The 17,355-nt window shown below is 42.5% G+C and overlaps 2 protein-coding genes across 5 annotated transcripts in view; one reads left to right on the forward strand and one right to left on the reverse strand.

Annotated features, from left to right (window-relative positions):
- Positions 1-17,355, forward strand: part of SLC22A23 (solute carrier family 22 member 23) — a 182,148-nt gene that overhangs the window by 103,172 nt on the left and 61,621 nt on the right. The gene's annotated exons all lie outside the window — the stretch shown is intronic.
- The window catches only part of PSMG4 (proteasome assembly chaperone 4), an 82,107-nt gene continuing 70,729 nt past the window's right edge, over positions 5,978-17,355 (reverse strand). The window contains exon 3 of the mRNA XM_074335287.1: positions 5,978-6,045. Coding sequence (XP_074191388.1) covers positions 5,993-6,045 — 53 coding nt within the window. The 3' untranslated portion in view covers positions 5,978-5,992. The remainder of the gene's footprint in view (positions 6,046-17,355) is intronic.

Genomic DNA, 17,355 nt, shown 5'->3' on the forward strand with positions numbered 1-17,355 from the left:
TCCTGCTCAGATGATGCTTGTGGTTTTCTTGTTTACCCATAGGGAGAAATGTTTACTCTTCTAAAGGGATAGTGAATGATTAGTTTCTATTTCCAGGGTGGTGATGAAGGCTGAGGTTAAGGGTGAAGGAGGAAAATATCAGTTGCTTCTTCTCAGGAACAAAGAATCTAAAGTGCGCTAGACATCTTCTACCCTGCCCTGGCTTTGAGGGGTTGTCTCCTCATGGTCAAGGACCCTTGCTATATGTCAGGTTCAGTAACACTTTGCAAGTGGAATATTTGCAGCCATATTTTCCCTGGGTAGTTTCCCATTTAGATTTTGAGTGAGCGAACTGTGGTGAGGTACCTGGCCTCGGTGTTGGGCAGGGGAGTCCTGGGAGTGGAGAAAAGCACCACGCGTAGCTCAGTATCTAGAACATGACAGGCACTCAGAAGATTGCTGAATTCATAAATGCAGAATACAAGATGTATCATAATGTCAACTAGGCTAATGCCCTATGTGTGCACTCAACTAGGCTAATGCCTTAGATGCACAGATGGGAGCCAGTAACCAAGCAGTGGCCTAGCTAAATAAAGAATCCTGAGAGGAGCATGAAGAAAATCCAGACTGTTGTTGTCACTCTAAGCAGATGGCCACAAATTAGCCAGAGCACACCCTTGCAGACATATGATAAAGCAGAAGCTCATAGGAAATATAACCACTGCCCCAGGGAAGATGGAGTTTAGACCTTGGTTTAAAGTTGGGACCCCATAGGAAGTCCTAGCCACAGCAATCAGACAAGAAAAAGAATTAAAAGGCATCCAAATTGGAAAGGGAGAAGTAAAACTGTCCATATTTGCAGATGACAGGATAGAGAGAACCCTAAAGAAGCCACCAAAAGACTGTTAGAACTAATAAATGAATTAAGTAAAATAGCAGGATACAAAATTAATATTCGGAAATTGATTGCATTTTAGACACCAATAATGAACTATTAGAAAGAGAAATTAAGAAAACAATCCCATTTACAATTGCATCAAAAAGAATAAAATACCTAGGAATAAATTTAATAAAGGAGGTAAAAAAAAAAAAACTGTACTCAGAAAACTATTATATAAGACAATAAAGAAAGAAATTGAAGAAGATGCAAATAAATGGAAGCATATACTGTGCTCAGGGATAGGAAGAATTAACATTGTTTATAAGTCACATTGTGTGTTCACCACCCAGAGTCAGTTCTCCTTCCATCACCATATATTTGATTCCCTTTACCCTCATCTACACCTGAAATCTATGTAACTTTACTAACAGTTGTCACCCCAATAAACCTTAATTTAAAAAAAAGAAAAAATAACATTGTTAAACTGTTCACAGTACCCAAAGCTATCTATAGATTCAGTGCAATCCCTATCAAAATACCAATGGCATTTTTCACAGAACTAGAACAAATAATCTTAAAATTAATATGGAACCTCAAAAGACCCCAAATAGCCACAACGATCTTGAGAAAGAAGAACAAAGTTGGAGGTATCACACCGCTGCCTGATATCAAACTATACTACAAGGCTAGAGTAATCAAAACAGCATGGTGCTAACATTAAAACAGATCAATGGAATAGATCCATTAAAATAGATCAATGGAACAGAATAGAGAGCCCAGAAATAAACTCATGCCTATATGGTCAATTAATCTATGACTAAGGAGGCAAGATTATACAATGGAGTAAAGATAGCCTCTTCAATAAATGGTGTTGGGAAAATGGGACAGACGCATGCAAAAGAATGAACCTGGATCAATTTCTTACATCATATACAAGAATAAACTCAAATGGATTAAAGACTTAAATGTAAGACCTGAAATCATAATACTCCTAGAAGAAAACATAGGCAGTAAATTGTGACCACTCTTACCAATATTTTTTTTGGATATATCTCCTTGGGCAAGGGAAACAAAAGAAAACATAAACAATTGGGATGCATCCAACAAAAAATTTTCTGCAAGGCAAAGGAACCTTCAACAAAGCAAAAAGGCAGCCTACTGAATGGAAGAAGATATTCGCCAGTGAAATGTCTGATAAGGGATCAATATCCAAAATATATAAAAAACTTATACAACTTATTAGCAAAACAACAAACAATCCAATGAAAAAAGAACAGAGGACCCGAATAAACATATGAAAAAATGCTCAACGTCACTAATCATCAGATAAATGCAAATTAAAACCACAATGAGATATCACCTCACACCTGCCAGAATGGCCATGATCAGTACATCAACAAACAACCAGTACTGGTGAGGCTGAGGAGAAAAGGAAACACTTGTGCACTGTTGGTGGGATTGCAAATTGGTGCAGCCACTATGGAAAACAGTATGGAGTTTCCTCAAAAAATTAAAAATAGAACTACCACATGACCCAGCAATTCCACTTCTGGATATTTGTCTAAAGAAATCCAAAACACTAATTCAAAAAGATACATGCATCCCTATGCTCACTGCAGCATTATTTACCAAGAGCCAATAAACGGAGGCAACCTAGGTCTCCAATGATAGATGAATGGATAAAGAAGAGGTGGTACATATATGCAATGGAATGTTACTCGGCTATAAAAAAGAATGAAATCTTACTATTTGTGACAACATGGATGGACGTAGAGGATATTATGCTGAGTGAAATAAGTCAGACAGAGAAAGATAAATACCATATGATTTCACTTACATGAGAAATCTAAAAAAACAAAATCAATGAACAAATAAAACAGAAACAAACTCATAGATATAGAGGAGTTGTTTCTGATGGTTGCCGGATTAGGGGTTAGGAGCAGTTGGGGACTGGGTGAAAAAGCGAAGGGATTAAGAAGCACAACTTGGCAATTACAAAGTAGTCATGGGGATATAAAGTACAGCATAGGGAATAGAGTCAATGATATGGTGGTAACTATGTATAGAGCCAGCGGGGTACTAAACTTATCAGGGGAAATCACTTTGTAAGTTATATAAATGTCTAATCACTATGCAGTACACCTGAAACTAATATATTGAATGTTACCTGTAATTTAAAAACTAAGAGAATAAATAAAGTTAGGACCCCATAAGTTGGAGTAGTTGTACCAGGCAGTGGTCAGAAACGAACTCCCTCCTTCCTTTCCCTACTTTCTTCTTTCCACAAGCACAGAATACCTATAATGTGCAGGCACTGAGGATTAGAGATACAGTATTAAAGAAGATAAAAATAATATCTCTTTCCTCCTGGACCCTAAGTCTAGGGCGGAAGACAGATACTATACAGATAATCAGATACATGTATCCCCCAGCTGGGACAAGTGCTGTGAAGGAGGAGTCTATGGGTATATGAAAGAGCATGCAGAGGCCTGATTTGGATGAGGGAGCAGGGACAACACATTATTCATGTGGGGACTTGGAGGCTTAGCCAGGGGCAGGACAGGAAAAGAGCGTCCAGGCAAAGACATCAGCCACACACTTCCCAAGCCTGGGAGAGCCTGGCCTTTGAGCAGTAGAATGAAGGGCTTGACCACGGCCTGAGACGGGCAGCGCAGACCACATAGGAATTCCTCGGCCATGCCTCAGTGAGACTACAGAGTGTCCTGGGTAAATGGGAGTCTCTGGCAGGGATTAGAGGAATAATACCTATAATACCAGATTTGTGTCCTAAAAAGATGACTTTAGCTGAAGTGCAGATGGAAAATTGGGAGGTAGGAGGGCCCTGAGGAAGCCACTGCAGCTGGCCGGGCAGGTGGTAACAGCAGACCACACCAGGGTGGGGGCAGGCAAAGAGGAAGAGGAGGCGATTGGGGACAAGTGGGGAGAGGATGGCCAGGCTCCGGAGGAGGAGGAGGATGGTATCGAAGAGTCACCAGGTTCCAGCACGCACTGTGAGTGAGAGCAGATGCTGCTTACTAAAGAGTCTGGAAGAGAAACAGCTTTAGAGATCCAAGCGATCCAAACAGAGGACCACAGCACTTGGGAATTTGTGCCATGGTTGGGGCACAGCTTCCTGTTCCCCAAGGGTCTGACTGAGGATTTCTGTTGTAGGTGAGTTCCATAAGCTACAGTTTTGCCATTAGAGGTAAGTTAGCATTCATCCTGAGTGGCAGCAAAGGCAGAACATTTGTAATAGGAGGCCTGGGATAAGCAAAGACACGACAGAACATGAACTGTCTGAGGGACAGCATGGGAATGAGTGAGCTCATGTGGGCTCCCTGGGAGGTGTTGGGGAAGGTACAGCTCAGCAAGGAACAGGAGGTGCTGGAAACCCAGCTAACATAGGAACGGATACCCAGAGAAGACTTTGAAGAGCAACGTGATTGTTTAGGAATGATCTTAAGCTGTGTGGCAGAAGATGGGGGGGGGAAGGAAGGGACCCCACCTGAGCTGGAGCAATAGTGGTAGAAAGAGGGAAGACAGTCAGATCTCAAAGGATCTGTAGGGAGAAAACTTGCTGAACCCAAAGACTGAGTCCAGGTGGGAGAAGGAAGAGACGCCCAGGCTCTCGACCTGGGGGCACTGAGGGATGTGTAAGTCATTAGCAGACATAAGGAAGTTGGTGGAGGGATTGACTGACGTGCGGTCAGGGGAGGCGATGGTGAATTGAGTTTCAGATGTGGGGTATGGAGTTTTAGGTGTGGCAGAAACTTGCAAGGAGATAAGCAGAGAGGTAGAGCTGGAACTTAGGGAGAAGACAGCTCTGGCAGGTCAAGGTGACATCCTTCACATACTGGGGGGTCTGCATGCCCTCCAACAATGAGGAGCCTGTCACTGGCTTTGAGCAGCTGGAGTGGGGGAAAGTTTCAGTGGGACCATAAGTTTTAAGTGGAACATTTTAAATGCTGAAGTGGAAGCCCTTTTGTAGCAACAGAACAGCTGACAGCAAGCGTGGGTACCATGTCAATTCAGGGTCATGCAGTACCCAAGAAGGCCACAGCAGACTAACACTTTAGAGAAAAGGAGATACCAATAAAGGGGAAAGGCTCAGTTGCATGTACAGCAGGTTATAAACATAAAACAAAAACAAAATCTGCTTAGCATCGGTAAGGCCACTTTTATTACATGACTATTTGGGGCAGCATTGTTTCTAGATAACAGTAGAAATGTATTTCTGTAGGCAGCAGCTCAGACCTTATGGGACATGCCATCCTGAGTATCAATAAAGTCCCAGTTCTTGACCTGCAAAAGGCACAGTGTTTTTTAAAATGTAGCCTACATGTACTTTCATTATAACTTAAAAGTGAGTGGTTACCCTGTAAGAAACTGTGTTCTTCTGATGAATGAAGACGGACTATACAAGCTCAAACACGGCTTTGCTTTTATTTTTCAATCATTTGAATCTCTGTGGCCATTGAAACACGTCTGTGTGCTAATTCCCCAAACGCTGATGCCTGGAGTCTGCTGGGTTTGAGAACAGAAGTGACACTAAATGAAAGAGCGTAAATAATTCTAACAAAGCCAGCATTTGGGCATAAGGACGTACTTATTACAGATGGCTGTGAATCTTTTGTCAAGTATTGGACAATAAATGCCTATTTTCTTTGAATAAAGGGAACTTGCTCGGTGAGAGTTCTGCTTGTTTCCTGATACTTAAAATAGAGAGGTGTTACCTCAGCCCAGGCTCCCGTAGCTGCCAAGAAAACAGCACTTCCCATGTGATTTTGCTTCTTGTTCTGGAAACCCCTCAACTCCAAGAAGCTTGTTTCTGAAGTTATAAGGACCAGTGATATTGAAGGAGTTTGTGATTACTTAATGATTACTTATTTTTTTGTGCTTAAACTTTGAAATTGGTTCTTTAAGACACGCTCTCTGTTTCTACCTCTAGAGAAAGGATCTTTTTGTATCATTCTGTGCTTTCAAATTAATTTTGCCTTAACCTTCAAAGGAACTCCAAACATTCTAGAATAGTCTTTAGTTCTCCAGGAAACTGAGGCTCTGTGCTGTGTGGTCCCAGGGCATCACGGCCTGTATCCGTACACTTGGAGCTCTTCAGTGAAGCGTGTATTGGGCTCAGCAAAGGGATCCCCACAAGGCTTCTGCACGTGTTTTATGTCTTATCCTCACTGAAAACAAAGAGTTGGGGGAGGGGACATGGTAAATGTAAATATTTGACCAAGCCAAGTGTTGGGCACACAAGTGTTCTGTATTTCTTACATTTTATCAATATACTTGAAAAATTTCTTATTAAAAAAAAATTTAAGTTCCCCTCCTTCCTACTTAGATATTCTTGAGAGTGCCGGCAAAGTGTCTTTATTTCAACATCAGATTCTAGATCAGTACTGTTCAATAGAATGCTTAAAATGTGGCTAATGCAACTGAACAACTGACTTTTTAATTTATCTGATTTTAATTAATTTAAATTTAAATTTAAATAGGCATATGTGACTACCATATTAAACGGTACAGTTCTGGAAGAAAAAGCTGCAGAAACCAGGATATTCCTCCAATGCTACTCCCAGACAGTGCTGTGTATTCTAATTTGTGTACCATTCCTTTGCAAATATCCCCTTAAAAGATCTTAGGAATTAATGAACCACGTCTAAAATTTACGAAATATTTACAGAATGTAAGTTTTTTCTTCTGCCCTCTTGTATCTTCTGCTTGCTCTTTTCTAAATGAAGTGTTTTTCTTCCCTCTTGCGTGTGTGAGTCACTCGTGTTTGACAATAATTAGCTCTTCACTAGGTTTAACTGCACCCTAGTCCCTGAGGTCATCAATCAATGTCATTATGTTTGGAAGCAGATGGACAATTGAAGAGCAACCTATGGTCCTTAGACAGTTGGCTTGTTGCTGAGTATTTAATTGTGTCTCAGCAAACACTGGAGTGAACCCTCATTGATAGGCTTAGCTTATTAAGGGTTGGTCTCCTTAATGGTTATGGTGATAAATTATACTAGTCTATTGAAAAGCGATGTCTAAAAGGAAAATAGTATGTTTAAATGGAGGAATTTTGGGTATGTATTTGAGGTTGTTTGCTTTGTTCTTAAAGGGTAATCTGGTGTTTAAGATCAAAAGATATAAATTCAAGTCCTGGATGCTAGAAACCATTTGACCTGAGGACTGTTTGGTAACCAACCTCATGGGACCACCCTGGAAAATAGGAGTAACTCTTGTTTGCACTACAAGGATGTGGTTAGGAATAAATGTGGTGATGCAAGTGACTGCTTGCTAATGAAGGGGTCCACAGTATGCCACCGTGGCAGGAGGATTATTTTGAGCTGAAGGCATTTGAGAATCAGTAGATGCAAGAAGAGGCTTTCTCTGCTGACTGCCTACAAGATCCTTCCAGAAGAACGCAACTGTAATAATCCCCCCTATAACTTCAGGAGGAAAGCATGACTTCTATCACCAGAGATGAGAAATTGCATAAACAGACGTTACTAACACAAACTTTAGCTTCCACTAGTTTCGCTCATCTATTTTGCATCATTTTCCACCCTTTACTGTCCCTTGAAATCCTAACTCCCCCCCCCCCCGTGTGTTAAGATGGTATATAAGCCCCCAATTCTAACCACTGCTCTCAGCCATTTTCTTTGTGAGCACCCCTGCCATGCAAAGCTTCCTCAATAAACTTTGTCTTTTCTCTTGTTAAACTGTCTTTCTCAGTTTAACTCACAGGCCCCCAGTGACTGAACTTAAAGAGGATAAAGTTTTCCCTCCCCAACACCAGCAGGTGAAGGTGTTATTTGTATGATGCTGGTGTGAGGGGGGTGAAAAATTGCAGCCATTTGCTGACACTTAATGGTAAAGGTTCTCAAGCTTCAGAATCTCCTGGGCCCCCAGTTAAACTCTGGCTTCTGGCAGCTCCACCCTGAAAGCATCTGATTCTGAAGGTCTGGGCATAGGGCCCCAGGGGAGTCTGGCTCAGAGGTCAAGGAAACCACACTTTGAGAAGCTTCCAGGACCTCTGCATCTAGGAAGATCAAAAAGTGGGGGGATGACCTAGGATGGCCTCTCTTTCATAGTTTCTGGGTCTGTACTTTATTCTGCATTTCAATTTTAAGTTTATTTGGTTGACTAAATGAAATGGTATGCTCCTTTCAATTTTGCTTTATCTCAATTTGCTAGCCACACAATAATTTTTTGAAGTTGAATTATGTTAAGGAGACACATATCTTTAAAATATCAAGCCATAATGGGTTTGATTTGAAATTCAAGGTTACATCTTGGAACAAAATGGTGACTAAAAATAATTTTTAACACAGACACACCTAGTATTTAAACCCATATTATTTACCTAGGGGAACAAAATGTTACTTTAGGAGTTACTAAACTTGGATTATCTTCTTAACTCTACTGGACAGATTGCTTCCTCTAACCATGAATCAAAATATATTTAATCCCTTGGGCCTTAGGGTTTGTTTATGAAATGAGAGAAGTACATGGAGATTTAAGTTAGATGATTTTCTTTGAAAATCTGTTAACTTTTCAAGTTTACATTATTTATTTTGCATAAAGCACATCACTTGAATTACATCCCAAAAGTTTGGAGAAGGTAAAACGGCCTGGAATTCTTCTCGCTTTATATTTTATTGCCAAACACGCGTCTCTCCCTCTGCCCCACCTCGCACCCCACCCTCATGCTGGCAGGAAAGCTCTGGTCACCATCGATGATAAATGAATTGTTCATTTGGTTTCCGCTCTTTGGCCTCTTTCTTTTCTGTCAACTTTGTCAGATGCTGCACAACATGAATCAGAAGTGCTGGCTGAACATTTACCCACGATGTCTGGGGTTGTTTTGTGTGACAGCATTTACATTTGAATGTCTCCTGATACCACAGAAATGATTAACCAGTGACTGACTACAGCATCACATCCAACATGGAGTAGTGGGATGACTTTTTTGTGTTTTTATGTTCTGGACCAAAGAGAGGGGGAGGTCTGACAGTTGTCATAAATAAAAATGAGCTTCAAGTGTGCCCTCAAAACTTCACCTTGAAACAGCCTCTTGTACCATATAAAAGGTAGTCTTTGGGACTAAAATCTTTTGAACAAAATAAAAATTGTAATTCAATGGCAGAAATTTTTTAAACTTTAAATCCTTTGTGTTTAACATGTTCCTTCTCAACTTGATATGAGGGAATGCTTTCTGAGCAACTCTATCCCACTGGCCTTCAGGAGGGCATCTGTGAATCGGGTCAGCCTCTCTCTGGCCTCACGTGGGGAACATTTCTCATTATAAAGTGCTGTATGTCCTGCACACGTTTCCTTCAGAACTAAGAGCTCACAGAACCACGTACTCCCTGACCTCACAGCTGGTGGTTCTGTAGTGTGAAATGATTGGAAGATGCCATTGGGAGCAGAAGTGATGATGATACTTATGTGCATGTGGAACATAAAAGAGGGGGCTCCTGGCCACTCAACTTTATGCTTAAAGAAGGAATGCAGTATGGAAACACTACTCTAAATATAATTACTTAAAACCTATACTGCCTCTGTTTCTGCTTTTCCAAATACCGTATGTGTCCCTTCCAAACTGATTCCATCAAAACCACAAATACCGTGGGAAACTCTCTCAGTCCCCCCATTTCCCAGTCTGCCCCCATTTTTCATAAGTATTGTACTCTGTTGCATTATATATTTGCTATGGCAATTGTCACATCCTTTTTCACATGGAACCTTGAAAATTGTTTTTTTGCCTTTACACTGGGTAGAAATCCAGTCACTTTGGAAGTTGCCATTCTTATGCAGAAAGTCCCCAACCTTCATGAGAATTATAAGCCTTTACAAAAGTTCATTTCTATCATGGTCACCTGGAACTATAAGGGCATTTTGTTAGAGCCTACGTTATGGTTGTAGATGGTTCCCCCACTAGTCCACAGGGCTGTTGAACTCCGTCCCTGAATTGTTATACTACTGTGTTGTTTCAGGACTCCAGAGCAAACATGCCACACATTGTGTCTTATATCATCATTTCCTTTAACTCTCGCATCAAGTCTTCCAGATCGTACCTATCATCATTTCATTTCACGCATGAGCGTGCGAAGCACCTCACTCAATGCCACATAGTTGGTAGTTGGGAAATGGAAATCCCAGCCAACTTCAAAGCTTCTGCTCTTTCCACTGCCTTCTCCAGTTTGTCTTTCTTGGATAGTACTGCTTTTATGGGAAAGCAAGAGGAGGGAAGGTGGATTCTCATGGATACAGTCATTTTGAATCTCATACGTCAGCATAAGGAGGCTGGCCTTTGTGCATATGTCCCTCAAGTGTTATGAGCTGGAAAGCCAAGACTCTCACCCCAGGAGGGCTGAGGCCAGGGCTTGGGAGGCTGGCAGTACCTGGGGAGTGAACAGGAAACAAAGCTTCCTAGCAAAGCTTGCTTGACTCAGTCTTTAAAGACAGATCATACATCATCTGTCTTCATCAAACGCTGTGCATATGGTGCTGGGTTATCAGATTGGGGATGAGGAGGAAGGCAGGGGAAAACATACTAGTTTTATTTTTATCAAAATTGGGGGAGGAGTTTTAAAGGATGCCAAACCCTGATTGGCAGGGGGCTGACATGAATTTTAGTTGTAGTGGGAATAATACAAAGCTACTGTGTCATCTAAAGAATGACTGGCAATCTCTCCCCTTGACCGTATTGTTCCCTCTGGTGATGTGTTCTCTCCCCACCCCTTCACCAGGCACCTCTGCCGTATCTAGGGGTCACTTACTGTACTGAGCCCTTCTGGACCCCCAAACCCTCTTTCTGGAGCTCCTACCCTGAGCTCTCTCTTGCCCCTCGTTGTCTATCTGGTTACTCTTGGTAGAATAGCAACTCTGGGCTAGAAAGGGCCAATATTCTCAGACAAAAGAATAAATTCAAAAGTCTACCTCTTGTATGATTGAGCTCATCTTAACACTACCACTAAATTTTGTACAGACGTTTTGTTCTGATAATTATGATATTATCAAATATTCTTTTTGATAATTATGACAAAAATAATCACACCATTATGAAATGTTACTATTTTGAGGATACAACTATAGGGGAGAAAAAACTTTTTTCCTCTATGGTCTTAGGATCAACCTAGAACCCTATAAATTAAACTGACAAAAGATTAGCAGGAGAAGAAGCATACAAATTTTATTTGATTTTAATATTTTAATTTTTATATACAAGTATACACAGATCTCACGGAAAAGGAAGTAAAAACCCAAAGAAACCGTTAGACCTGAGAGCTTATATACCATTTTAACAAAGAGCAATGAATTTGTGGAGAAGTGACAAGAGAAAGGGAAGGGTTAAGGCTTCTAGGGGTGGTAAATTGTGGAGAGGTAAATATGTGGAGGAAACAAATGGAAAATAAGGGCTATTCCAGTGAGGTGTGTTATGTGGACTCAAATCGGTGCCATCCCCAGTGATAAGAGTTTTCTATTCTCCTCTTCTTGGTATAGGAGAAGGAAGGAGGGGCACCTCCACAAAGAAAGATCGCGTCCTGCCTTTAAGCAGACATGAGGAGGGTAAAAAGCTATTCTTGTGTCTGCTGTTTCTCAGTTTGCCTTCGGCTCAACACAGTCCTCCCACCAACGTGGCACGTGTTAGAGTGGCATCCTCTGATCCCCTGTGTAATCTTGTTCAACTTCCTTTTACAAATGAGACAACCTAGTATCAGAGGGAGTACTCATGGGTCACTGAGGCAGAGCTGAGCCTGGAGCCTCGATGTACCTTTCTCCCTCGCTGGCTGGCTGTACTCTGTGTGATTCCACACACCAGTGCACAGGGAATGCTCGCTTTTCCCTCTAGTTACCTACCCCCCAGGCTCCACAGAGAGCCAGTGAGTTACTTCCCTGAGCCTCAGATAAGAATCACAACACCTACCAAAGAGGGAGGGTGGGCAGATGAAATTTAAATGAGACGTGTGTCATGTACCTGGCCCAGCTATGCATGAACCAGGATGCGTTATTGAACCTCTCCAAGCCTGTTCATCCCATCTATAAAAAAAAAAAAAAAAAAGAAAAGAAAAAAGATAATAATTGCCTAATACCTCATAGGTTCCTTCCTATAATAAAAACAAAAAAAAATAAAAAAGGTGCCTCACACAGTGCCTAGCACATACAAGCCCTGCATAAGTGATAAATGCTATCCCCACCAAAACCATGGTAGCAGCTCAGTAAATGCTCTACGTGAGGGAGCAGTGGGAGCCGTAGTGGGGGTGTGGTTGCTCTAATAAGCAGGCCTACTAGCTTCTCTGTGGTCAGGGCAGCTTTGACGAGCTCGTTGCATTAGTGTTTGGTGCAGAGAGCCCTCAGAACCTCCATTCATGACAGACCTCCATGCCCTCGTGTAAAGGTACTTAATAAAAACTGCAGTCCTTTTTGAATTTACCCAGTTGTTTGGCTCCCATGGAAATATGTGCCTTTCTCATTTCTGTTGTTTTAATTCAACATTTATTGAGCAGCTGATAGGTGCTGAATACAGTACTAGACATTAAGAAGGATGCAGAGAGGAACAAGCATGGTTTTCATTTTCGAGGCGCTCACGGCTATGGGGGAGGCACTAACGGGTACAAGGAGAAGGGGATATCAGAGGTTCTAGAATGTGGCTGCAGAATGCTCTGGGGTCCAGCAGGAGGAGGTTACATCTGGATTGGCAGTCGGGAGTTGGTGGAGGAAGACACCAGAGGAGCTGGTCCTTAATGGATGGGAAGGGGATTGAGTAGACAGAGACAGATGGGCTGGGAGTGGTGGGGGCTTGGGGAGTGGCAGGAGGTATAAGGCTTAGAACCGTTTGATTCGCCAGGAACACTGAATTGCGTGAGGACAGCAGAAAGTGAGACAGGATATAGGGCTGGGAAGGTGAGCTGGGGTGAAATCGAAGAGAACCGTGAATAGCATGAAGAGTCTGGACTTGGCGTTTTTAGGAATGTTGAAATATAACAGAGCTATGCTTGAGGGGCAGTACTCTGTCAGCAGTGTCAGATGAATTAAAGGGAAAACCTTCATGAAAAGCTGTTGTAGCAGTCCAGGTGAGAAATAATGTGGGTGTGACAGCAGAAGAGGAAACATGTGATGAGGCACTGTCCCCTACCTCCAACCGCCTGGAGTAGATGGTCAGGCAGGAATTTTGATTCCCAGTTTATTGGGAAAATTTGCTTAACTGTTGAGTTGGGTGAGGTGCAATCTGTGTGTATGTATTTTCTATTGGAAGCATTTGCTAGGCTTCCAATAGCCACTTCTAGAATAGAGCAGAGCAGTACTTTAATGTAATCCTTTTCCAGGGTCCAGATTTGAGTCTGCTGGGTTATAACTTTATACAATTTAGAGCTGGAGGGACAGATGGAGCCCCCCGCAACCCCAAAGGGGAGACACAGCCCCGGCTTCCAGGAGAGAAGAAATATATGATGCTCATCTTGGAGACAAGGGCCCTGACTAAAGCTTTAAGAGGGTAAGTGGCTGCCTCAAGGCCACACAGCTGTGAGTAAGTGGGGGTCACGGTAGGGCTTTGTCCTATGGTAGGGCTTTGTCCTGTGCTGCGAGCTCTAATTGAGCTGTGAAGAGTTTGGCTTTTAAGGGGGATCTAAGTGTGTGTGGGGGTGTATTCTGTTACTTGAAGATTATAAATGTGTTACTCAGCATCTGTTTACCGAGCCCACACTGTTCGCACAACAGCGCACAGATGTATGGCTGTGGTGAAGGCCGTGTGACCTTTGGACCTCCCTAGATGGGACTGCAGACCCATGCCCTCTGAGGCTTTGTTCTCACATGGGACAAGAGGCTTTGCCACAGAAGGGGCATTGTCCCTAAAGTCCCAGGGCAGTACCTGGCTGAGAACTAGTACTCTATAGTGTCAAATTCCTCCTCCCACCATGCCCCCATGTGCAGAAAATTCAAAGGCAAACACATCATGGAACAAGTTATGTCAGAAGCAAGATGGCCCTGGGGCAAGATGGTGCTGGACCTTAGAACATCTCAGACCCTTCCTCTGCTGCTGCTGAGGATACACCATTTCTCTTGCATCGGGAGCAAAACCACTTACTGATCCCTCTGGCCAGTATATCCTGTCATCATGGACCCGTTTCTTGAAAATCCCTTCCCCGTTGCTGGCTATCTGACCCTTTGTTTAGTTGGCTGATGTTGTTAGGTTGAATATAGCACAGAGGGGTTTCCTGATTTGGTGGAGGAGAGAGCTAATTTTAACTGCCTTATGTCACATCAAGTTTGACTCTTGTTTTTATTGTAATCTCCATTTAAAAATAAACCAGAAGCAATCCAAGTGACTTGTGTTCTCCAGAGGCAACGTAGTAAACCCCGGAGTGCCCCAAGCTTGGAATTCATGTCTTGCTTTTGCTACCAACTAACTCTGTGACCTTATTTTCCCCTTCAATAAAATGAGCAGGTTGGGTGAGGTTCAGCGTTTGCAGCCTGGCATGGTGTGGCCAGACCCTGACCCTAGTCATGTTTTGTGTGACCTAGACAGTGTTTTATTTTATAATTGAATTTAAAGGCCTGTAAACTAGGCAAGCACTGGGTGATTTGCCACAGGCCCCGCCCCTCACACCAGGTCCGCTTGGCACACTTCTTGTCTGCCAGTCATTTGACTCCACCAGCCCGGGTGGTGGGCTCCGAGTTGCCTTTCAACTGGAATAGTTTGAGAGTTGGATTTCTTTGCAACTTCAGGTCTTTTATGCCTCTGACTGCCTTGCCCTTTAGGCATTGGAAGAACTATTTTCTTCAATGGAAAATAAAAAAATCACATGTCTGGTGATGGGGAAAACAGCAAGCGTCTAGTCACTCCAAGGCCAGTAGGCCAACGGGTGTTATAAACTGTAATGTAGCTTTGTTTTGTTTTATTTTTAATATGCTAATGCTACATTTGGAAAATTAATTATGAGGTCTCCAGGTTAAGATGTGTGAGACTCTCTCTACCTATAGTATTCAGAGCACTGGTTTTCAAAATGGGGTCCCTGAACCAGCAGCATCACCTGGGAACTTGTTACACATGCAGATTCTGGGACCATGCCCAGATCACCTGAGTCCATCTCCAGGGGTGGGGCCCAGAAATCTGAGTTTTGTCATCAAATAGAATAACGTGGCATCTAACTCCTAGGGTTAGGGAGGATTAGATGATATAATATTTGTAAAGTCCACTACATTTGGGAATCATCAGTGTCACTGCAGGGCTCTTTAATACAGATGGCTGGGCCCAACCCCAGTTCTGATTCAGGCCTGAAGAACAGCCCTAGGAACATGGTCCCAGGGGATGATGCCGCTGGTCTGGGATCACGCTTGAGAACCACTGTTCCACACATAATCTCCACTATGTGATAAGTCGTCAGGGTGAACTTAGGGACATGAGAAGGGGTAGGGATTGCTATTTTGTATAGGGTGGGCAGGCAGAGCTTCCCTGAGAAGGTGACACTTAGGCAGAGACCTGAAGAAAGGGAGGAGGGAGCCATATGACTCTCTGGGGAGGGTGTTCCAGGTACAAGGAACAGACAGTAAGTGCAAGAAGGAGGCCACTAGGCTGAAGTGGAGTGAGCAAAGGGGAAAGTGGCAGATGATGAGCTCTGCGGGGTAAGGGAGGGGTGGAGATCATAAGAGGTGTTCAGTCATCGTGAAAGACTGCTTTTGCTCTGAGTGCAGTGGGAGCCACTGAAAGGTGACATGATATGTGAAATTATTCATTACCCAGACTAATCATCACTATATAGTGCTGCCTCTTCTGAATTAACTATGTTTCTGGGTAAAGAAATAGCCCTCACTGGTGAATCAAAGTTCTTCTTTAGGAAATAATTCAAGGCGAAAAAGAGTGCAGAATGAAGGGTAGAATTAGAAAATCAAATCCCCATTTTGCACCCCCTAATGAAATAAGTGACATGGGCGGGCATTGATCACTAGAGGATGCTAAAACCAGCAGGAAAAATGTTGGTGAACGGCTCCAGGATGGAAGGTTCAGACGCCTGCACTTGAATCCTTGATTCATCTCATAGCATCATTCTAAGTCGGTGTGCCTCCTAGGGTGCTGTGAGGTGAATACCAGACCCAGCCGTGAGCTGTCACATCTGGCTTCTGCAACAGCACAGTGCCCTGGGGGGGAAGGGATGGGGAGGGCTCTAGATTGAAGGAGACTTAAGAGATGTGCAGCATATGGATCTTGTTTGGACCTGATCTTTTTATTTTTAAATACAACCATAACGGAGCTTTTTTGAAGGAATCTGAATAATTTGAGCACAGACTGGATATTAAGTAATATCAATTACTAATTTTGTTAGATGTGATGATGGTATTGCCTGTGTAAGAAAATGTCCTTTCTATAGAGAGACATACATTTGTATTTAGAAGTGAAATGACATGATTTCAAGAATCCGATTTAAAATATTACAGGAAAGAGTAAAAGAGAGAAAAGAAGCAGAAGAACCAAGAGAAGCGAAACACTGATAATTGCTGAATCTAGCAGATGGTACATAGGTGTCTTCCCTCTTCTTTGTGAATATGTGAACTTTCAAAAGGAAAGGTTTGTTAAGTGCAGATGCAAGAGAAGATGGGAAGATAAGAAAATAAGAAAAAAAGAAAGGCCTTGTTTAACGATGTTGTTAATGATTCTTCCTTATTTAGGAAAATTATGCCAAAGAGTGAAATGCATTTACTATTGCTAGATGTTACACAGTAACGATAATATGAACTCATGTGGAACGATATTCTACTTATCATAAACTCCACCCCTAATTTCCTGATTGCTTGCCAAGCTCATAAAATAACGACAATATTGACAGCACTGACGATAAGAAATAAAAATTGAGTAATCTTACCTGCCCTCTGACATTTGGGGAGCTGAGTGCATGCTGTTGGAAGTAATTTAAGACTATTCCATTCAGCTACACTCCTGAGCTTTCACATCTGAAGGCCTATGAGGCTTCCATTTGCTTGGATGCATAATTTAATTATGCAAATACGACTAGTCAGTAAGTGTGATTTTGATCCATAGAATGGATCCTACTGCAGAAAATGAGGGTTGAGAAGTGTTACTTTGGAACTGGTGTCTGGAATACCTGGATAGTAATTTCTAACGTTCTGTTGCCCACTGTGCATCCCCACTCCTCTGCTGCAGGCAGGAAGTGTCTTCAAATGGAGTCCCTAGTTGGTATGGCCTATTTCCTGCGCCCTGCCAAAATCTAAGCCTTATGGAGGTGAAGGCTCCTCTCTTTGCTCAGCCTCTTCCTCAAAGCCTAGGATAGTGTCTGGCACACAGCAGGGACCCCTGCTTCAATTTCTACCTCATTCCTTCCTTAGCCGTTTGATCTTGGACAAGTCGTTTAATCACTCTGAGCTTTAGGATCTTGTATAAAAGGAACACTAAAAACAAAACCTACATCATAGAGTTGCTGTGCAGATTAGATGAGTTGGACGCATGAAAAATGCCTCCTGAAATGTTTGGCCCACAGCTAGTG

The sequence above is a fragment of the Rhinolophus sinicus genome, linkage group LG06 (genome assembly GCF_036562045.2).
Source record: "Rhinolophus sinicus isolate RSC01 linkage group LG06, ASM3656204v1, whole genome shotgun sequence".
Lineage (NCBI taxonomy): Eukaryota > Metazoa > Chordata > Mammalia > Chiroptera > Rhinolophidae > Rhinolophus > Rhinolophus sinicus.